The 23,275-nt window shown below is 45.3% G+C and overlaps 1 protein-coding gene and 1 pseudogene across 1 annotated transcript in view; both read right to left on the bottom strand.

Moving 5' to 3' along the window:
* The window catches only part of LOC135203092 (pre-mRNA-splicing factor syf1 homolog), a 41,565-nt gene extending 27,294 nt beyond the window's left edge, over positions 1-14,271 (bottom strand). Inside the window, 1 exon segment of the mRNA XM_064232715.1 lies at positions 14,123-14,271. Coding sequence (XP_064088785.1) covers positions 14,123-14,152 — 30 coding nt within the window. The 5' untranslated portion in view covers positions 14,153-14,271.
* A 1,254-nt stretch (positions 14,272-15,525) lies between these two features.
* LOC135202831 (sulfotransferase 1A2-like) overlaps positions 15,526-23,275 on the bottom strand; it is a 25,231-nt pseudogene continuing 17,481 nt past the window's right edge.

The following is a 23,275-nucleotide window of genomic DNA, read 5'->3' as shown; positions in this document are numbered from 1 at the left end:
ATGCAGTTCCTCAGAGGAAAAGAAGGAAATAGTCGCATGACCTATTCCTCTTCTATTACTTCGGTGATGTCCAGTACCCATACTGGTCTGTCCGTTTGCCACGAAGTCTCTCGCATCCTCCTATCCCCATGCAGCGAACGTTCTCGGTAGTGGATAGGACACCGACACTCCATGGTGGGTGTCAAGGTATGGGTACTGTGACAAGCTATTAAAACGAAGTAATGATTGCTCTGTAACAACCGAACTAAGTCAACAGCGTAGTTCGTACTGACTCGGCCGCTCTGACAGCTGCCGACTGACTGCGTTCGGTAGGAGGCAAGTTGTCAAGCATCCGAGTAAGTCACGTGACCTTCGCCTTTAAAGGGTTATGCCGAGAGACAAACAAAATAATGTATTTGTTTGTCACCAATGCCGGACAGCGAGGTGATGATTCTCTTAAGGCATGTGCCCAACAGGCGAAAGGTCAATTGCCTTCTAGAGACCGAGGTCCCTGAAGGCAAAACATCTCATGGTTGTTGAATCTCAGCTAAGGAGAAACAACACTATGTACCGTTGAAGACGAAGGTAGATATTGAATGCAACCTACGTCTTCACAGACGAATCGAGAGAAGGATTCTCAAGATTCATAACCTGTGCTTACAAATGACTGAAAACGCTAACCGCTATTTCATTGCTGTCGGTGAGAAGTCGTAGTTTGCAATGAAAGCGGGGCGGGGGTTTCTTCAGTAATGAAAACACAGGGGAAAGCCGCCTGAAGAACTGCTTCTCATGGGCTGAACATTTGGAAGTAGAGCTGTCAGGTCGGAGAGTAGGTAGGCGAGTCTTCTGACACATCTGTAATTCGGGTTGAACAATGAACAATTGTACACCTACGAATACGAGATATTTTGAAGACAAACTCAGATGTCTGCAAAATCATTCGCATTATCGCAGTGCGATGCAGCGGGAGACTTGTACAGACTTCTGTTACCGTGCGGTAAACAGAAAGATGAAAGAGTCCAAAGAGATATCTCTGTTGAAAATTCTCGCAATGTCGAAGGCGATGGAATCTAGCGTCACAGCAGTAGATGGTCCTTCATTATTGCGAGAATCCCCATTAATCAGAGACCTAAGTCCATGATTGTTGGGCAGAGTACGGTTCGGTAGTCAATCAAACCAGGGGAGAGAGAGACATAACTGACCGTGCATCTCGGAGGCCCAGCTCATACTGAGCTGCTGTCAGGGGGTCAGGCAGTTCAATACGCAGTAGTTGAGCCTGAGCTCTCGCCGACTCGTCATCCTGAGTTGCCATGTAATCCATTATTCCATGAAGGAATGCGTTCGGCTAGAACTACCGAGCATAAAAGATATGCTCGAGCAATTATATTTAGGCGAAACGAATTTCGGTAAATATAAAAGTTGAAAATGGGTGTTGTCGTGACAAAATGTTATTGTTATAATACAATTAAGTTTGTTCATACTTACTGCAGATATATATATAGCTGTATTTCTGACGTCCGACAGAATTTCAAAATTCGCGGCACACGTAGTGGGGCGGTCAGGTGGTAGTACCCATTCCCGCCGCTGGGCGGCGGATATCAGGAACCATTCCCATTTTCTATTCATATTTATTCATGGCCCTTGTCTCCTGAGGGGCGAGGAGGGTGGGCACTCTAAGATATATATCTGCCAGGTAAGTATGAACAAACTTAATTGTATTATAACAATAACATTTTGTTTCATGAAAACTTACCTGACAGATATATATATAGCTGAATCACACCTTCGGATGGTGGGTAGAGACAGACTAGGATTTTTTAGGAAATTTAAAATAAATAAAATAAAAGATTATCTTATTGGTTCCTACCTGATAGCAAAGTAGACTATATGTGATTACTGTCACCAAAAGCCTGCTTATGCTTTATCAGAGTTGCCAGCCAGGTGTTGACCTGTAGTGCTGGTGCTTTCTGGATGCTCTGTCAACGGGGGCGTGACACGATGTGACAAGACCATCTAGGGCAAACATATGGCAGTAACACAGCAACCGACCACCACCTGACCAACTAACGCAAAAAAACCCTGATATTAACACTATGGAATGGGAGATTTTCACAGAAGATCTCACCATCAACCACAAAACACAAAAAACTAACCTAACTAAGCTAAGGGATAGGGAGAGAGAGCTACCTTCAGCCCCAAAACTGTGTCTGCCGAAATGTAAGGTCCCAAAGAACTACAGTCTCGTAAATCGTCCTCACATCCCGGAGGTAATGTGAGGCGAATACGGAATTGCTCCTCCAGAGGTGCTATCAAGAATATCTGTATAGACATGTTCCTTTGGAAGGCAAGAGTAGGTAGCTACGGCTCTGACCTCGTGAGCTTTCACTTTAAAGAGGCTCATATCAGTCTTTCTGGCAAGATGAATGAGCCTCTTTAATGACGTCCCTCAAGAAGAAAGCAACAGCATTCTTCGACAACGGTAAATCCGGTCTCACAGAGCACCAGAGATTACCTGAGGGACCTCTTATCTCTCTAGTCCTATTCACATAGAACTTGAGAGCCCTGACAGGGCACAGGGCTCTCTGGTTCTTGACCCACGAGACTCGATATTCCTTTGATATCGAAGCTCTTTGGCCAAGGATTAGACGGGTTCTCGTTTCTTAGCCAAGAAAGAAGGGTTCAACGAGCAGACAGCTCTGTCTCCCTTGAAACCACTAGGCTACTGACGCTTGGATTTCACTAACTCTCTTCGCCGTCGCCAGAGAAGTTAGGAAAAGCGTTTTCCTCGTTAAGTCCCTTAGAGAAGCTTCGTGGAGAGGCTCAAAGGGACTAAGCATCAGATGTTTCAATACCACATCTAAATTCCATGAGGGCGGTCTTGCTTGTGGAATTTTGGTAGTTTCAAACGACCTTAAGAGATCGTGCAGATCCTTATTGTCGGAAAGGTCCATTCCTCGTGGCGAAAAAACGGCAGACAACATACTCCTATAACCTGATTGTAGGAACTGCCAATTTTTGCACATTTCTTAGATGGAGAAAGAAAATCTGCTATCTGATTCACAGAGGTCGTGGAAGAGGAAATCCTTCCTTCTTGCACCATGCCCCTGAAGGAAGACCACTTAGACTGGTAGACAGCTCTTGAAGAGGCTCTTCGAGCATTAGCGATTGCTCTCGTCAGCTGCCTTTGAAAAGCCTCTCGCTCTGGCCAGCTTTTCGATAGTCTGAACGCAGTCAGGGCCAGAGCGGAGAGGGTTTTGGTGAAACCTTTTGAAGTGAGGCTGTCTGAGTAGATCTCTCCTCCAGGGCAACGTTCTTGGGAAGTCCACAAGGAACGTCATGACCTCTGTGAACACTCTCTTGCTGGCCACATTGGAGCAATCAGAGTCAACCTTGTCCCTTCTGACGCTGCGAACTTTCTCATTACGTCCCCCAATGATCTTGAATGGGGGAAAGGCGTAAAGATCCAGGTCTGTCCAGTTCCAGAGCAACGCGTCCACTGCAATTGCCCCGGTCCATAACCGGGGAGCAATACAGAGGAAGTCTCTTCGTCCCTCGATGTAGCGAACAGGTCTACTAGAGGACGTCCCCACAATTTCCATAACTTTTGACAGACTTCCTGGTGCAAGGTCCATTCTGTTGGCAGCAGCTGATTCCGGCGGCTGAGATAGGGTCCGCCCTGACATTCTGAACCCCTGCCACGAATCTTGTCAGGATCTTGATGTGCCTTGCGTCTGCCCATAGTAGAACTTCCTTCGCCAGGAGAAAAAGGGATCTGGAGCGAGTCCCTCCCTGATTCTTTAGATACGCAAGGGCTGTGGTACTGTCCGAGTTGACTTGAACAACCTTGCTTGACAGTTTCTCTTCGAAGAACTGCAGCGACAGGATCTCGCTGCCAGTTCCTTTACATTGATGTGCCAGGCTACCTGTTCCCCTCTCCAGGAGCCTGACACTTCTTCCCCCCCCTAGTGTGCTCCCCAACCGGAAGGTGGAAGCGTCTGAGAACAACACTAGGTCGGGGTCTCAGAAGATTTAAGGAGAGGCCCTCTCGTAACTTCTGAGGGTCGACCACCATCTTAAGTGAACTCTTACATCGTTGGAGATCCTTAGGATCGCATTCAGGTCCCCTTTCGACTTCCATTCTTCCGCAAGGAAGAATTGAAGAGGCCTGAGGTGCAGTCTTCCCAGCGAGAACAAACTTTTCTAGTGAGGAAATGGTGCCCAGCAGACTCATCCACTCCCTCACCGAACAAGCTTCTCTCTAGGAATGCTGCGACTTTCTCTAACCCCAGTCGCTGACGTTCCTGGGATGGAAACGCCCGAAAAGCCACTGAATCCATCTGAATCCCCAGATACGATGGACTGTGTCGGGGTCAGATGCGACTTTCGGTGTTGACCAACAGACCAGAGACTTTGCTAGGGCTAGCGTAAACTGAAGGTCCTTCAGACACTTCTGCCTCGACGACGCTCTGATCAGCCAATCGTCGAGGTAGAGGGATATCCTGATTCCTGACGAATGGAGCCACTTCGCTACATTCCTCATAATCATTGTGAAAACCATTGGGGCCGTGCTGAGACCGAAACAAAGGGCTCTGAACTGCCAAACCCTGTTGTCCAAGACGAATCTCAGGTACTTCCTTGACAGAGGGTGGACTGGGACGTGGAAGTATGCGTCCTGCAGGTTCAGAGACACCATCCAGTCGCCAGGTCTCAATGCTCCCAGCACCGACTGAGGCGTCTCCATTCTGAACTTTATCTTTTCTACAAAAAAGATTTAGCCTGCTCACATCCAGGACCGGGCGCCAACCTGATGACTGCTTTGGCACAAGGAAAATCCTGTTGTAGAAGCCCGTGACTCTAGGTCCAGGACTTGTTCCACCGCTCTTTTTTCGACCATCTGGTCTAAGAGATCGAAAAGAACCCTTTTCTTCTCTCCCTGATAGGATGGAGAGAGGTCTCTGGGAGTCGAAGTCAAAGGAGGAGGATGAAGAAAAGGGATCTTTGTACCCCCGTTCTACTATCTTGAGGGTCCAAGGGTCCGCTCCTCTCTGCCTCCAAGACTCCGCAAAGAATTCCAGTCTGGCCCCGACTGGTGTCTGAAGGACGAGATCTTCACTTGCTGGTTTTCGGTTTGAATGAAGCTCTTCCTCTTGAAAAACCTCTCCCTCGGGGAGCTGCTCCTCGAGGGGGGTGCCCGCGAAAGGGTTTGACTTTCTTCGGGGGTTTGCTGAAAGTTGACGTGGAAGGAACCGCTGGACGTCTTGAAGATTGAACCAAGAGGTCCTGGGTCGCCTTCTCTTGCAAACTCTGTGCAAGATCCTTACCATAGCCTGGGGGAAGAGATGGTCCGAAAGAGGCGCAAAGAGCAAATCCGCTTTCTGAGCCGGAGATACCGACTTAGCCGTAAAAATTGCACAGCAATGCTCTTTTCTTTAGGAAAGCAGTTCCAAAATTCGAAAACTAGCTCCTCGAACCATCCCTGACGGCCTTGTCCATACATGACAACACGCTGGACAGCTCCCCCAGACTGAGAGAAATCAGGACTTCTAGACTGCCGGTCCAAAACTCCCAGACACCAGTCTAGGAAATTAAAAACATAAGGGTACGAAGAAGACCCTTCAAGTGGTGGTCAGTCTCAACTGGAGTCCAGGTCACCTTAGCCGACGCTAAGAGAGACCTCCTCTGGGCGTCCACTAAACTGGAGAAGTCCCCCAACGCGGACGAAGGGACCTTTATCCCGACATCCTCCTTGGTTCATACCAAACTCCTCCTTTCCCTGCGAGTCTAGAGGGTGGATGGGCGAAAGTGGTCTTGCCCTGATCCTTCCTTCTGGACATAAAGTCTTGGAGTTTCTTAAACGCCCTCTTGGTCGACAGAGACGTTTTCATTTCGACGAATTCAGGGGTCTTTACGGTCTTGGACGACGAAAGTTGTGAGGGAGGAGACCTAGGGGCTGTAGGCTGGAACTTGTCTCCGAATGCTGAACGCAACAGCCTAACAAGAACCTTGTAGTCCGAGACAGCTGAAGCTACCGGCTGTTCTTCCCTCTACGGAACTCCCCGGACTACTATGCTCCCTTCCTCCCTAAGAGGAACTGGAGAACGCCTATCAGGAGAGGGAGTAAGTCCCTTAGGCTCAATCCTGAATAAAAGACTCCTGTTGGTTGGAGGTATCCCCTACAGGTACGGAAGCAGCGTACGTTGCTCTTAGATGCACGGACATCTTCCGAAAGAGAAGCATCCTTAGAAGCCAAGTTAACTGGCTTAACCGAAGCTCTGCGAAAGGAAGAGCGAGCTTCCTGAAGAGCAGCGCCAAAAGCGTCCTGCTTAGAAGAGCGAGCGTCCTGCTTTGCAGGCTCCAAAGCGTCCTGCTTCGCTCGAAAAGCGTCCTGCTTCACACGGCGAGCGTCCTGCGGAGCGTCCTCAAAAGCGTCCTGTCTATGACCAGAAGCGTCCTGCTTCGCACGCCGAGCGTCCTGCCGAGCGTCCTTAAAAGAGTCTTGAAGAGAGCTCAAAGCGTCCTGTCTAGAACGCCGAGCGTCCTGCCGAGCGTCCTCAACCGCTACTTGCCGAGAGCGTAAAGCGTCCTGCTTCGAACGCCGAGCGTCTTGACGAGCGTCCTCTCCTGAGCGAGTAAAAGATCTGCTAGGAGAGCGAGAACGTTGACGATCCGGAGGCGGAGAGAGAGACGAGCGAGCTGAGAGAGAATGAGGCCGCTTCGTCCTCTTGACGGGCAGCCGAACGTCCTTCCTACGCCTAGACTCGACTGCTGCTGGGCAAGTCCTCTGAGCCATCAGCGACGTAATCTGGTCCTGAAGGGACACAAGGATATCCTTCGTAGGTGACGAAGGAGCAAAAGAAGGGCAGACTGAGACTGCGAGAAGGCGAGGGGCGAGGGGACGCCTCCTTCCTTCTAGCAGGTACAGCTATCTGCCTCTCAGGTGAACACGCCTGTGCGTGGAAACTAACGTCCTCATCGGTAGAACGCCTTCCTCTCTTCTGAGGAGGAAAGGCGTCATAAGCGTCCTCTGACGAAAGAGGGACATAGGACGTGAAGCGTCCTCAAAGCGAAAAAGTCCCTTTTCAACGGACGCGAGTCTCTCCGAGCGCTCCACCCCTTGCGCGGGGAGGACGCTTCGGAGGACGAAAAAAAAGCAATCTTTCAGGATACGCGCTCGTGCGCGCTCCTTGGCAGCCTGGGATTTAGCAACAAGGCCTGCCGAAGGGACGCCAGATCGGTGGGGAGCCCCCGTAACCCTCTTGCGGCTTTCGACATACCCCACTCCCTGAGTCTGGGAGTCCGATAGAGGTCTAGGCCTAGAGGCATTATGGGGCCGATCTGACGCCCCCTCCACACACTAGGGCGGCACTGACACAACTTTCACTGGGCCGGTTTGTCTAGGGCCAAAACTTTAGATTCGAGAGCACGAATAGACTCTAGAATCAGAGAAAGGGTGTTACCTTCTCCAGACACAGCACTGGGGCCGAAGGCAACAAAACAGGATTAGGTTGGGCAAAATCTACTGGTGTTAGAGGAGGAGAAATGTTACTATCCTTACCTTAGTAGAGCTGCCCCTTAGAGGAAGACCTCCTGACTCTATCGCGCTCTAATTTACGCCGATAGGTCTCATACATCCTCCATTTATCATCATCCAAATCCTTACATTCATTGCACCGATCATCAGCCACGCAAACATGCCCCCTGCAATCCATACAAACTGTGTGAGGATCACTGAAGGTTTAAGAAGCCCTCACCTTACATTCACTCCTCACACACACTCTGTAACTTCCCGAACTTGATCCAGACATACTGAATCTAGAAAAGCCAATCCAAAATCAAAAACCAATCCACTATTCCGCGTGCCAATCCAACAATCCAGAAGTCGATACCAAAAGTTCAATCCAGATAATATTAAGCGAGATAATGAAAAAATCCTAGACGGAGGTACTGTAAACAGATGTTTGCAGCACCGGCGACAGATATGAATAGAAAATGGGAATGGTTCCTGATATCCGCCGCCCAGCGGCGGGAATGGGTACTACCACCTGAACCGCCCCACTACGTGTGCCGCGAATTTGAAATTCTGTCGGACGTCAGAAATACAGCTATATATATATCTGTCAGGTAAGTTTCATGAACAAAACATAAGTATATAAAAATTGAAACTGAAAAACTCCTGGGAGGTGCAGGCAACCCGAGTTGCAGTTCAATTAGAATACTTCTCTCTAAGTCGCAATCCGTAGATAAACTAGGATATGCGCCTACCCCTCGGACAATTCAACTGCTTAGTAGAATCATGCGCGAGGTTAATATACGTAGTATATTTGTAGGATTCTGAACAACGATCTCCATCCTAAATTCTTTCCTTCAAGAAAACAAAATAAGGATTGGAGATCGACCACCTTCGATCTCTATCAAAGAGTGAAGGAGAAGTCTTCCTCGAAGGAAAGCTTCAATGGTGAACAGAATACTAAGACGATAGTTCAAGCCAAACTGGATATTCCCGTCCCGATCTTCTCTATTCCAGGTTGGTCCCGCCTACTGTAAGATAGTTTCTTTCAGCAGCAGTCTTCTTCCCAATGCTAGAAATTCCAGGAATTCGAGCATAGGCGAGGTTCCCGATTATCATGTAACATCGGGGATTCTCGTCTGCTCACTTTAGAATGTGGTCTCGCCTAAGTGTTTGGAGATCGTAAAAAAACTCGAACACTCTGAATGCGCTAGAAATTCATTAGAATTCTAAGCAGTCTGCGAAACCCCCACCGAATTCGTCAAACGATATCGGCTGGTGGTCCTCTCGATTCCCGTAGCATCGAGAATGGGGCAGGGTCCCATCCTCAACGACCGGGGCTTACGTCAGGTAGGACCCGAAGGTCCCCCCGGGGTAGCGCAGTTCCCGAACGTGGGATCCTACAGAGAAATCTCTGTAGGATCCCTCCCCTTTTCCCTCGTAGCCGTAAGGAGAGAGGGAATGGGGGAGGAATTGGATACTCGCTCGCCTTCCCAGTGGAACTAGCAGTTGGAGAAGAATAGGAGCAGCCATCGCCTTGCGGCGATGGTCTCTCAGAGTCTGGGAAAACGTATCGTCAGGAGAAACTTTTTCCCGCGGAGGGTTACGAACTCTCACTGTAGGTAAGGGTCTGCCGCCACTGTGAACGTCGTCTGGGTGGGGCTGATCGACACCTGGACAGGGGAGAGCCGATACCGTCCTCCGACTCATTCAGTCCTCGTCGAGGTCGAAACCTCTCAGGAGGACGAAGGAGTATTTAAATACGGTGTCCGAAGACACGTAGAAACGCCGCTGTCGCAGTAGAGGAGGTGGAAGTAGCTTGATCGACCGGCCAGAACTGAGCGAGCCTTCTTGTCCGGAGACGAGAGACCTCTGGTTCGAGACAGAATCGGCAAGCTCCGATCGCGGCAGACCCACCGTCGGTTTGGGTTTCCCTCTCGGGCCCCCAAAACGACTCGAGCAGAGACGTGGGCTCTGCTGGTGGGAGCGGCAATCCTTCCGCAAGGTCATTATGCTGACGAATCAGCTTAATGACTTCTGCAATTTCCTCTGTATCTCGGGAGTAACCGCGTCTTGCGGAGTAGGACCGTCCAGTCCTTCCAACAAGAACAGAGCCCGAGATACTCCTCCTTCCGAAGGAGGAATAGCGGCAGACCCCTGACGGTCGCCTCCAGCTACTTGCACGTATGTCCTGGTCGGTCCTAGAACCGTGCCTGGTCCATACGGTGTCATAGCGGGATCGCGAGCGGCGCACCTCTCGCGATCACTCATAGGTACCTCGCTCCTCCCGGTGTAGCCCGAGGAGGTTGAAGGTACAGGAGAGGCAGACCTGACGCCCCCCCCCCCCCCCCCCCCTAGCTCGCTGGCAGGACCAGCGTGCTTGGAGGGCTGCTGCTGATCGTCAACCCGCGGTGGCGATCGAGCAGCAGGCCTAGCCTTGCCGCTAGCCTGGGGCGAGAGGCTCGGCTGAGAACGTCGACGCTGATCTCTAGCGTCAGGCGAGCTGTTGCTGGTTACCATCTTCGCCCGGTCCCGATGGGAGCGGCGTCAGGTGACCTGCTAGGTTCGCTGTCGCGGTGAGACCGGCGAGCGTCCTCTCGGCGCGTCGAGCCGCTGGTACCAGCCGTGGCTGGTACCGACGGCCGCGGGGACCCCTTCCTCGCCTCAACTCGTGGCTGGTCAGCGACCGTCACGTCAACCCGAGCAGCCAGCTGGTCGCTGCGAGAGCGTCCATCCTGGCCTGCCGAGAGTCGTCTGCACGACTCTCGCTAGTCTTCTGCTCCGCGCTTCGGTCTTGACGGCGAGCGAGCTCGGGCGTCAAGACTTTGGCTGGACGGTCTCCCGCGGAGGGACCGTACTCGGTACTTCTCGCTAACGAGAAGCCGAGGCGGATCCTGGTTTAGCGGCAGAACCGCTAGAAACCAGGCGAGGAAGTGCCAGCCGAAGCTGGTACTCCTCTGGTCCCCGTTCTTCTTCCTCCTTGGTAGACGAAAAGACGGGCCCTGTTCCCGAGGGAGCAGGAGGACCAGCAGAAGAGCTCCCCGAATCGCCGGAGCGAGACGGGCCCTTAGAAGGTCCCGAAGGAGCCTTCTTAGGGGGAAAACCCCGGTTACCAGCTGGTCGCTGCAAGAGCGGCCGCTGGCCTGGCAAGAGTCACCTGAGCGTCTCTCACCAGCCTTCTGCTCCGTGCCGCGTCTTGGCGCCGAGCGAACTCTGGCGCCGAAACTTGGGCTGCACGGTCTCACCGAGGGAGAACGTACACTCGGGATCTCTCGCGAACGAGAGACCGAGCCGGAACCTGGCGTAGCGGCATCGCCGCTAGCACCAGGCGAGGAAGTACCAGAGCTAACCGATACTCCTCTGGTCCCCGTCTATCTCTTCCTTACGGAAGGGGAGACGGGCCCCGCTCCGAAGGCCCGAAGGAGCAGGAGGACCAGCAGAAGGACCCCCCCGTCCCACCGAGGTGGGACGGGCCCTTAGAAGTTCCCGAAGGAGATTGGGGGGCAGCAGCCAGAACGATGAAGACGAAGATGACAGCTTCCTCTTCTCCTCTTCCTCGTCAGCTCACGCAGGACAGTCGTCAGGTCCTCCATCCAGGCCGGAGCCGGGGCTATTGCCGAAGCAACACGGCCCGACTGCACCTGTCCGGAAGGACCTGGGACTGGGGAAGACACACCGTGGGCAGGACCAGCATGGACAGGCACAGGAACCAGGAGCGACAGGAACAGCAACCAGCTCAGGAGCGGCAGGAACAGCGGAAGCGGTAGACCCAGAAGGGACAGCCAAGCCAACAGCGGGAATCACATCAGCGGCAAGGTACGGCAAGCCCAGCGATCGCCCGTAGAATCATCGGCAGCCAGCGGAACCTGGTCCTGGCGCCCGGTCCCGGGGCGAGCTGCTGGAAACAGCGGAAGTCTGGGCAGGCAACACGAAGAAAAACAGGCGGCGGCGGCAACCTCACCTCGGTACGGCTGCGGCCCTAGTAGCGGCAGACGGCGTCATCGACACAGCATGGGAGTGTAGACAGGAGGGGGGGGGAGCAGCATAAGCGGCCGTGGTAGTAGTGGAGACCGCCCAGACCTCGCTAGACGCTGCAGCAGCCCCGTGGATGCTAGGCACGCCCTGCCTCCGCGGTGGTCCATACCTGTCCAAGGGTCGTCTCCCACGGATGTAGCACCTGCGGTAACATAGATAAATAGTAAGAGGGGGTTCCCTCACGCACGGGGGGAAGACATGCCCACCCCGAACGCAAGGAAGACCCCCAAATACAAAATACAACGAAGAAGCTGAGCGGGGGGCAGGAAGGAAAGACTAAGAATCGGATACCAAGGGAGTCGCGGGAGAGCTTTCCGACGACTTCCTGGCAGACCTTTGCTTCCCCTACCCCCGCACAGCAGTGAAAAGTAATATGAAAATGAAACAGAATACTGCCCTTGCGATTCACTTCATAGAACTTAAAGGGGAAAAGATCAATTCCCGGGTAAGAACGGAAACTTGATCCAATAATATGATGCTATCATAAAAATATATATGAAAATGAAACAGAATACTGCACTTGCGATTTCATTTTCACATAAAAAAATCGTAAGGATCAATTCCCGGGTAAGAACGAAAATTGATCCAAATTAAATTTCATGCAAATAAATAAATGAAAATGAAAAGAATATTGCAATTGCGAATCCACTTCATTGCATTCTATTATACAAAATTAAAGGCTCGTGCCGAGCGCAAACACACTCTCGGTAACGAACGCACAGGGGCAAACATATATGAAAAGAGTACTTACATTTCTCAATTACACACTTTCGCCCAAAATACATGACTCGGCGCGAGCGCACCCCCCGCCCTTGGCAACCGAGGCATAATTCAAGGGTTCAATTCATGAAAGAGAGGAATCGCCGCATCTACGGCGATAACTCCATGTTGGTTCATAATTAAGTAATGAAAATGAAAACAGTGTACTTACAGTTTCATTTTCAAGTCAAACAAAACCATTAGTAGAAAACACCAATATAAACAAAGCATACGACGATGAAGCGGGCAGAGAGCGATGACGAACACGTCCTTCACACCCACGGCCGAAAGCAAAAGTGATTTGTTTACCTCCCAGTCGCGCGGCGCGCGGACTGTCGGAAACAAGCAGTTAACTACCGTTCTCCCCTTGTTCGAAGCTTACGACCGTTCCAGCTGCCGCTAGCTACTTCCTATTGTTAAAGGACCGATGGTTTGTATTATGTACGGAACAACCGACCGATTACAAGGTAAGGAATGGAATTCAGTTCCAACCATAACCCCGGGAATAACAAGTTTCATACTTTCACTAATATAGGCAACAAAAATGTTTTGTTTTATTGTCTGATTACAACTGCAATCTTGAGTAAGATCAATAAACGTTACATACATACGCTAACATTGTTCAAATGAGTGCTGGGAAGGCTGGGGAAAGATGGTGGGGCCGTCACTGATGACAAACCGTCCATGCAAAACGTAGCCGCCATATTGGATTTCAAAAACTGCCTTGAAACATATTTTACGAAGAGCTCACATGCTTATTTTAGTTCGTATGGGGCTTCATATATCACAATATGTTGACGAAACTTCAGTCTTTTTTAAATGGTATGCTTAGAGTTGTTGCAATTGTATTCATGTTTCACCAATTAATATCGAGTGAATAAGACCCTTCTACCGTGATGAGGGTTGGCCTGTCGTGATGTTTCCCCCTAACTTCTTAAACAGTTCCGACTCTAGCTCTTCCATATCTAACTGCCTAGGTTCTAACACTGTCTTACGTTTCCTTTTGGAAGCTAGTATTGATTTCCTATGCTTCAGGTAATCTTTCATTTGGTCTATCGACCAATCCTTACACTCATCGCACCTCTGCCTAACGTTACACTTTACCTTCCTAAAACCAATACAAAATTAATGTCTGTCGTGTTTGAGAGTACTAGCTACTCATCCGTTTTTTGCACGACGAGCAGGAACGGTGGGCTCCGACATCTTCGCTGGGGGATTGTTCCGAATGCAGGGCAGATGAGGCCGGTTTCAAGATGTTGGTCGACAGATTCATTCTGGACCGTGTCCATCATCAAAACAAAGGCAGTCAGGTCAATCTTAGGTCCAAACTGGGGCAAAATCCAAATCGTAATCCAAGGTCATCAAAACAAAGGCAGTCAGGTCAATCCAGGGTCCAAACTGGGGCAGAATCCAAATCGTTATCCAAGGTCATCAACCCGAATTAAGGCCAAATCAAACCGTTGTGGGTCGGGCTACAGACCAAAAAAAAATTTGCTTGGAGCAGGAATGCGTCCATTTGGCCAAGAGAACGAAGAGCAATGGGCAAGGTGGGGCATCTAGCGGCCGGCACTGACAGCGGTGTTACCAACGGTAATGCAGGTAATTCAGCAGACAATTTTACCTGCAGCGTTGGTATTTAGTTAAAATTACCGAATTTATGGGTAAGACTGTGGCCAGGACTAATTCAGGTGTTGAGGGAGTGTATTGCAATACTGAATTTCCATTCTGAACTCGACTGGCCAGTGGACACAAGTCAAATTTTACCGGCCTCTCAAGGTACAATCTACCACACCGGTATCTCAAACAGGTCTTCTACCTTACTTATGCAAATTCATATCTTACTATGACTATCGTTGACGCGTCCATAATCATGATGACCGTTTAGCTTACGCTGGGAACACAATTTTAAGAAGAATCGTCAGATAAACTCTATCTCGAAGCCATATGTAGTGATTGTTTACAATTTGCCGCAGTTCAAATCATTCTACCACTCAGAGTTAGACCTAATGACAAAACGTTTCATGGTAATGCTTCAAAGAATTATGTCAAACTTTTCAAGGTAATGTTTCAAAGTATAATGTCTACATAGGAAAGTATATAAAATTTCATGATAAAACTAAAAGTATATTTGATCTTATTTCAAGTTTAATTTGTGTCATCAGTGTACGTATAGTACTGTTTGGGCTGCGGAAAGGCATTTTTATGCCATTAAGCGTCCACAGAGGATGAAGTGCACTCCTTATGTAATATAAGTAATACAGTACATCTCAAAATTTTTACATTTCTCTAACAACAAAATAGCTGTACAGGGATTTAACATTACAGCGAACACTACGGTAAGTGAAACCATTTTCTGAAACGTGGAAATATTCATTCACTGTTGACGTCCTACATCGTTTACCATCGAGTCGCATGGAGGTATTATAACCACCATGGAGTTACGTAATTTCAATTTTACGAACGTTTGATCGGTCAGAGAAGTCGTTACACGAATTGAGCGATGACGTTATTACATGTCTAATTGTTATTGCGACGGCGTTACTGATGTTAATTTTTAGAACTTTCTTTAACTGGAAGAAAAAAATGTACTACTTGAACCATTGATGGTTTCATGGTAGTTACCAGACAATCTAAAATTACATATTTTCAAATATAATCACAGCATGCAGCGAAATAAAGGGATATAAATAAAACAAACGTAAAACAGTTTTATTCAGTTGAATATTATTGTTTATTATTTCTAAAGAAACCCCGGAAAGGAGGGGCAATTAACGTTGTAGTAATATGCCTTGATAGGTGTCAACAACCTAGATGTTGTAACGCCAGTTTTAGTAACTAACCACAAATCAACCATTCCATATCAATCAAAACTTAGAGGATAGAGGAAAAACAGGGGTTCACACACACACAATAATATATACGCCTTTCTTTTTTCCACCATGTACACACTGGATGAAGTTGCTAAGTAATAACTATAAACCGAACGCTTAACTTGTGTGTGTAAAATCAGTTTTTTTATGATTTCAGGATAAATTTGTCTTCGAAAGCTAAGTTAACGAAGGTAAGGCCTCGTTTTAACAGTGGATAAGAAATAGCTGTTTCACTTGACACTGTTTCTTGAAGTTACATATACTTTTACCAAATTTCATTCTAGCTTTCTAAAAGCGTTTAAAATAATATTTACGTTATCTACCATAACCGTCATTTCAGTGGAAGGTTAACAAACGATAACACTCATCTGCCCGTTATTCATATAAAGCAGAATTAATCAAGATTAACAAACAACAACTATGCGTATCTCTAAATGTAATGCCCAGTTTCTTCGAGTTTTCGCAATCCACCTGTCCATCTTGGCATCTAGCTCGGGGGTTGCCAGATTTTTCCAGTCGCCAATGACTCCTTTACGGAAAAAGGTACCTTTAATCAGGGGCTGGTTTTGATCCCTTCTCCTCATATTGTCAAAGCTTGTGGCTTCGGCAATTCTGTGAATGGTATAGAATTATTATTATTATTATTATTATTATTATTATTATTATTATTATTAATTCAACACACGCAGCACTCGTATGGACTAGCCTAAATCGCCATTAGCTAAAAAAAAATTCAATAAAACTGAAAATTATCAAGTAATTGCGGAAGCAAATATGTAGGTACTGAGTGTTTATATCAAAATCAAAACACCCTCTCTCTCTCTCTCTCTCTCTCTCTCTCTCTCTCTCTCTCTCTCTCCAGTGTACTTACTTTTTCAGTTGATCGAGGGTGAGATCCAAAGAGAGAAAGTCATTCAATTTCTGCAGCTCCTTGACAATGTCTGCCTTCATGTCCTCGTAAAAGATGAAGTGGAGGTTTGGGTGGTCTCTCAGGTCCCACGCTTGCTGGTGATATGGCCCCAGAAAGGCGAATAGTTGCATTTGTCCGTCATGAATCGCTCTGCCCTGGTTGGGAAGTCACATTCCATGGCCTGGTCTTGCCTCTGGTGCAGGAAGAAGTGATAGGAGACACACGTGTCTTTGGGATTTCGGGCGACATAGACAACCTGTGAAAAATTGGTGACATGTTTTTTACCATATTATTATTATTATTATTATTATTATTATTATTATTATTATTATTATTATTATTATTATTATTATTATTATTAGTATTAAGTTTAGATTTTGGCCCAGGTTATGTATCGGGTTAGGCCTATGTGAAGCCAAGAGTGTGACTCATTGGTCTAGGTAAACCATACCACCAACAAGAGCTTGTTTTTACCAGGTCATGTATCGCGTTAGGCCTATGTGAAGCCAAGAGTGTGACTCATCGGTGTACGGAAACCATAACATCAATAAAAGCTTGTTTTTACCAGATTGTTATTATTAAGGTTATAGATTTCTACCCTGGTCATGTATCGGGTAAGGTAAACCATACCATCAACAAAAGCTGGTTTTTTATCAGATTTTTATTATTATTATATTATTATTATTATTATTATTATTATTATTAAGGTTATAGATTTATGCCAAGGTCAAGTACCGCGTTAGGCCTATATGAAGATGAGAGTTACTCGTCGGCTTAGGTAAACCACAACATCAATATATAAATAAATAATAATTACAAATCTCACCTTGGCCTTATTCAACAAGCCCTCGTTAAAGAAGTGGAGTGGGAGGTGCGTTTTAATAATCCTGCGACCGGTCTCTGCTTTTGCTAACTGGAGGACGACGCCATCTTCCACCCGACCGTCTGGAATCTTTTCCAAGAACCTCTTCACTAGTGGCGATGGGTCATCTTTGCTTGGATGATATATAAAATCCTGGAATTGGTATGTGCTTTTAGATCTGGCATTTGTGAATAATTTCTCATACCAATGATTTGGGAGTACTAGACCATCTGAAGTTCTGAACAATCAACAGGCTAAGACTCTATGTCTACTAGAAAAAAGTATCGTATCTAGAAAAGTAATACTTAAGATCCATTATTATTGAAATCTAACATTTCTGGAGGTCATCTGTACTCAGCTTTGCCCCGAACACTATAGATTCTATAGAAGTCTGAGCAAAGTTGATTAATATATATATATATATATATATATTATATATATATATATATATATATATATACACAACAATATTGTGAAGTGTAAGTGGTAGCTATCATCATACTGGTAATACTAAGAGTATATACATAAACATACTGTTAAAGTATTCTAAAAAAAAAAAAAAAAAATATGCAAAACAAAAATAGGCACACCATAAGCCATATATATATATATATATATATATATATATATATATATATATATATATATATATATATATACATATATGATAGAATTGGCCCTGATCAAAGAGCGGCAGGTAATGAATGTCTCAAAGGGAGCATGTGACTAAAATATCGTCGACCAGGTTTTCATTCAACCGTCGCTTAAGAAAATTAAAGGGAGATTATCAGCGGGAGTGATCTAAATTGGCTTACCTGTGGATGGACCTCTTGGTATAAATACCACTTTTCTGTAACTTTTCTTATTCATCTACCTGAAGAGGGAGACAGCAGTCTCTGAAATATAGTATTTCTCTCTCTGTTTTTTGGTGTTTTTATGGGCTCCTTTTATTATTATTATTATTATTATTATTATTATTATTATTATTATTATTATTATTATTATTATTATTATTATATATATATATATATATATATATATATATATATATATATATATATATATATATATATATATATATATATACTCAAACTCACGCGATCTATGAAGAAATTCCTCAAGCTTATGTGCTCTGTATCCAAAGTGTGGAGCTGATCGAAGTGCGTCATAGCCCACAGAAGCTCGGCCGTCCAAACGGTCCCAGTTTTGGGATACGTCACGACTGCTATGTCATCGCTGCGGAATTCTAAAGTTGTAGATACTCGATGCAAGATCTGAGTACCTAGAGGAGGAATTTGAATTTTAAAACGGATAATCTTACTAGTCTTGCATGTTGGATTCTAGGTTCCACAAAGGCTTTCTTGTTCTTCTTCTTCTTCTTCTTCTTCTTCTTCTTCTTCTTCTTCTTCTTCTTCTTCTTCTTCTTCTCCAGATACGTCAACCTATAAAGTTCCCAACCTCTTTCATAAGGCTTGTGACCTACAATCAAATTTTCTGCAATCATTTAGGCGCATAAAAATGCGTTATCAAGCACCCAGACATTTCAAATCTACGCTAATGTCCTGCCTTTTGGTAACCCTACCCAAAATTAAAGATTTGAGTCTAAAAAAAAAAACTTCGTCCTGATTAGAAAACAATCTCCAAGCTAGGGGTCACTTGAGATACTGGAAACCCAACCCACTTTTTGGGTTTAAAGAGGAATAATTTGCACATTTTACTCCTTAACTACTTGACAATATAAATGGCAACTTAATATTCCTGCAGAAAAAAAATTAACAAATGATAATACCCCACTGATAATATGGCAAAATACAAGTTGCATTACTGCAAGAAAATAATTCTCACAAAAATGTCAATAATTTTCATTAGATACAATAAAACTATTAAGAAGGAATCAAAACACAATTCTAAACGTCACGTGATTAGTAGTTCAACAATCCAGCAAGTCCTTATATGTCAAAGGTTGATGCTCATAAAACTGAAGAATTACAGGAACAAGCAAAACGAACCTCGTACAATTTTGTGAGGATTTCAGAACAAGGGAAAAGAGGCCTCAGATAATTTGCACCCACCTGGCAGGAAGGAGAATATTCCCTGCGTGCAGGAAGCTCCTGCGGTTCATGGTGTTTTCCCCTCCTGGCTGCAAGGGAAGTGCAGAAAGTGCTCAATACAGAATTTATGACACTGATGATTAGGCCACTACTACTCTGTGCTTGTGGTGGTCGCGCATGGTAAACACTGCGTCCCTGACTTTAAATAGTTACGCTGTGTAAGTTTTAGGTCCATAAACGGATATCTAGGTGTACATTTGCAACTGAAAAGTGTTTTAATGATTTACTGTATGCGAATTACACCGTTTATATTCGAAATAGGATATTATTTAAAGCCCTCGGGGCGCAGTGTTACCATGTGCAAACACCAAAAGAAGGCGGATGGCCGATGGAAAAAAACAGAGTATAGTCACAAGGTAATGCAATCACTTTTAGCCTACAATGCTGCAAGTTTCTGGTGTTCCCCTCCTGGCTGCAAGGAAGTGCAGAAAGTGCTCAATACAGAATTTATGACACTGATGATTAGGCCTACTATACTCTGTGCTTGTGGTGGTCGCGCATGGTAACACTGCGTCCCTGACTTTAAATAGTTACGCTGTGTAAGTTTTAGGTAAATAAACGGATATCTAGGTGTACATTTGCAACTGAAAAGTGTTTTAATGATTTACTGTATGCGAATTACACCGTTTATATTCGAAATAGGATATTATTTAAGGCCCGGGGCGCAGTGTTACCATGTGCAAACACCAAAAAGCGGATGGCCAGATGGAAAAAACAGAGTATAGTCACAAGGTAATGCAATCACTTTAGCCTACAATGCTGCAAGCAACCTCAGGGAAACTTAACAACCATAAGAACTATGGTTAACTTTTGGGTACAATGCTACAAGCAATTGGTAGCACTGCTAGCCACACTGTTTACAGCCACTCACACTTCTGGTTACAAGGACCAGCAACCGATATTGGCAACACTAGTACTGGTTTCAAGGAAGTGTTGTCATTGCTGGTTACAATGCAGCACCCTATGGTTACTGCTTGTAGTAACAAGGAAGTTCAGTCACTGTTGACTTTCTGTACTGGAAAATTATCATTAAATTGTATCTAGCAAATCTAAATAGTTTTTATGCTCAACTGTATATACAGTATAGATTACGCTGTGAACATATTTTGGTGTACTCGGGATTTCAAGTTAAATACTGACTGGCTTAGAGCAAAGTTCTGGTGAATGTTTTGCTGTTCATTACAGGAAGTTATGAGGGAACTTACTTTAAATACACACTATTGACAAAATCATTCATAAGATACAGATGTGCTTACCCACGAAGAAATTGATGTGCGGAGAGGCCATCAAAGTAAATTATGAAATAAAAAAAGTCAAATATCTTTTGGCCTTTCTCATCATAGATACGATGCACAACAAATTTGAATAATTGAGACATACTGCTCTTAGATACAAAGGAATAAATTACTCAGCAAATACAAAGATGGACGTAAGACTTACTGATAAAAGACATAATGATGAAAATTACCAAATTTGTTAAAACATAAAGTTTAAGATACAACGAAAATAATCATTTATAAAATATGAAGATACTGAACTTAGGACTCAATGATAAAATATGACGATAAAATCATCAGTCTATAAAACTATAAAGTTACTAACCTGGAGATTTACCCAGCTTAGAAACAACGAATAAGGACGGGCACTATAAAACAGACCTCCGTTGTGCTGTGAATTATCTGTCACAGATTGGACTTAATCATTTCCCTCCCAGGTATTCAGGGGGTTGGGGGAACCACTCAGAGATTAAAGATGAAGGCCAGTTTATTTTGTTTGATGGCGATTTCTATCTTGCAACTTCTTTCCTATATTAAGACTCGCTATGAACAGGAAGGCTCTAGTTACTGCCTCTGGATTGGGATATACCTCAGGAAAATGACAGGCAAAGAAGGTTACTGCCTCTAGAGGTTATAGCCCCTCTACAGGGGATATACCACAGGAAAATGATAGGCAGAAAGTTGCTGCCTCTAGAGGTTACAAAATCCCTTCTACAGGGGATATACCACAGGAAAATGATAGGCAGAAAGTTACTGCCTCTAGAGGTTACATCCCCTCTACAGGGGATATCATCACAGGAAAATGATAGGCAGAAAGTTACTGCCCCTAGAGGTTACATCCCTTCTACAGGGGATATACCACAGGAAAATGATAGGCAGAAAGTTACTGCCTCTAGAGGTTACATCCCCTCTACAGGGGATATATCACAGGAAAAGATAGGCAGAAAGTTACTGCCCCTAGAGGTTACATTCCCTTCTACAGGGGATATACCACAGGAAAATGATAGGCAGAAAGTTACTGCCTCTAGAGGTTACATCCCCATCTACAGGGGATATACCCACAGGAAAATGATAGCAGAAAGTTACTGCCCCTAGAGGTTACATCCCTTCTACAGGGGATATACTACCACAGGAAAATGATAGGCAGAAAGTTACTGCCCCTAGAGGTTACATCCCTTCTACAGGGGATATACCACAGGTAAAATGATAGGCAGAAAGTTACTGCCTCTAGAGGTTACATCCCTTCTACAGGGGATATACCACAGGAAAATGATAGGCAGAAAGTTACTGCCTCTAGAGGTTACATCCCTCTACAGGGGATATACACAGGAAAATGATAAGGCAGAAAGTTACTGCCTCTAGAGGTTACATCCCTTCTACAGGGGATATACCACGAAAAATGATAGGGCAGAAAGTTACTGCCTCTAGAGGTTACATCCCCTCTACAGGGGATATACCACAGGAAAATGATAGCAGAAAGTTGCTGCCTCTAGAGGTTATCATCCCTCTACAGGGGAGTATACCACAGGAAAATGATAGGCAGAAAGTTACTGGCCTCTAGAGGTTATATCCCCTCTACAGGGGATATACCACAAGGAAAATGATAGGTAGATAATATAGTTGGTTCACGTAAGGTAGATTTTTTGGGTGAGTCCTATGCCTACGGAGACGTTTTGTTTTGGCGGCCGTTGATTGGCTGGGGGCTGCCTACCTCCTGGTACCAGCCAATCAGCGCCACCAAACAAATGCTTCGCAAGCATAGGGTTCTCATACAAGAATCTACCGTAAGTGAACCAGCTATAGTACCAACACTTTCCAGGATAATATGGGATCATGCGGTCACAACTAAAACCATAAACACGGGAAAGCGCTGGTACTGTTTTGTGCTTGTCATTTGCTTGTGGTATTCGCTTATATAATGAAGTCACGTGCATCTACTGTGATTTTTTAAGCATACACACACACACACAACAATGGCCATAAGGAAAGTGATTCAACAGAGAGCAAGATCTTTCTCCTTTACTCCAAAGAATTATCAAGCAAATACCAAAACCATTTAATACATACAGAGGTCATTACATCTGAAGATGATATTCAAATGAGGAATGAAAAACCTGTCCTGGGTTAACAATAACAAGAGTTACTGATAATATTGAGTTTTTTCCTTTAAATCTCCTTCTAATGTGTTAGGTAGAATATGGTCAATGGTATATAGAAATGGCTTTGAATTTATATCGTTTTCGTTTGTCAGCTGTATTAACGCAGAATCTAAGATATTCACTGCGACAATATTTTATTAACATCTCCTCATTATACTACTACGAAAACATTCAATTCAATGTGGTTTTTTTCCAAAAATGTCTACAAAAAGTGCAATATGTTATTTAATCTGCATTTAGTTCCTTACACGTCTCACCCAAGTAATCACAGTCCCTACCTCACAACTAATGCTGCTTCTCTATTGAAGGAAGTTGTTTATAACCATATTTATTGTAGTGCTGTTACATGAACAAATTACAATTACTTGAACTAGCAAACATATGTATACAGAAATTATGTATGAAAATTCGTAAAGTAACTAAGTCTACGGGCATAACCTGCCTCGCTTCACAGGCAGAACCAGCTCCGTTTCAGGGAATCTCACCACCACCACCCCCTTCGGAGGGTTGGGGGGGATGAGATAGGATGAAACCCCATTATTAAACCATCTGAAGGTCCCCACTATAACCTGCCAAGTCTCATGTCCATCGGACCAGTCGTTTGGCCGTGATGAATGAGAGCGGACGGACAGACATTACGCCCATTATTATAGTAAGATATTCCCAACAATGATTTGATGACCTAAAAGCTGATGAAATGAGGCAAACTAAAAGTGCCCTGCTGAGGGCTTTTTTTTACAAGCATATAATTTTTTTTACACAGTTACTGTTATCCAAACAATTAAAAGTACTTGAATTTGTACACC

The sequence above is a fragment of the Macrobrachium nipponense genome, chromosome 33 (assembly GCF_015104395.2).
Source record: "Macrobrachium nipponense isolate FS-2020 chromosome 33, ASM1510439v2, whole genome shotgun sequence".
Classification (NCBI taxonomy): Eukaryota; Metazoa; Arthropoda; class Malacostraca; order Decapoda; family Palaemonidae; genus Macrobrachium; species Macrobrachium nipponense.
The sequence above is the reverse complement of the archived record's forward strand: the minus strand, read 5'-3'. Positions and strand labels throughout refer to the sequence as shown.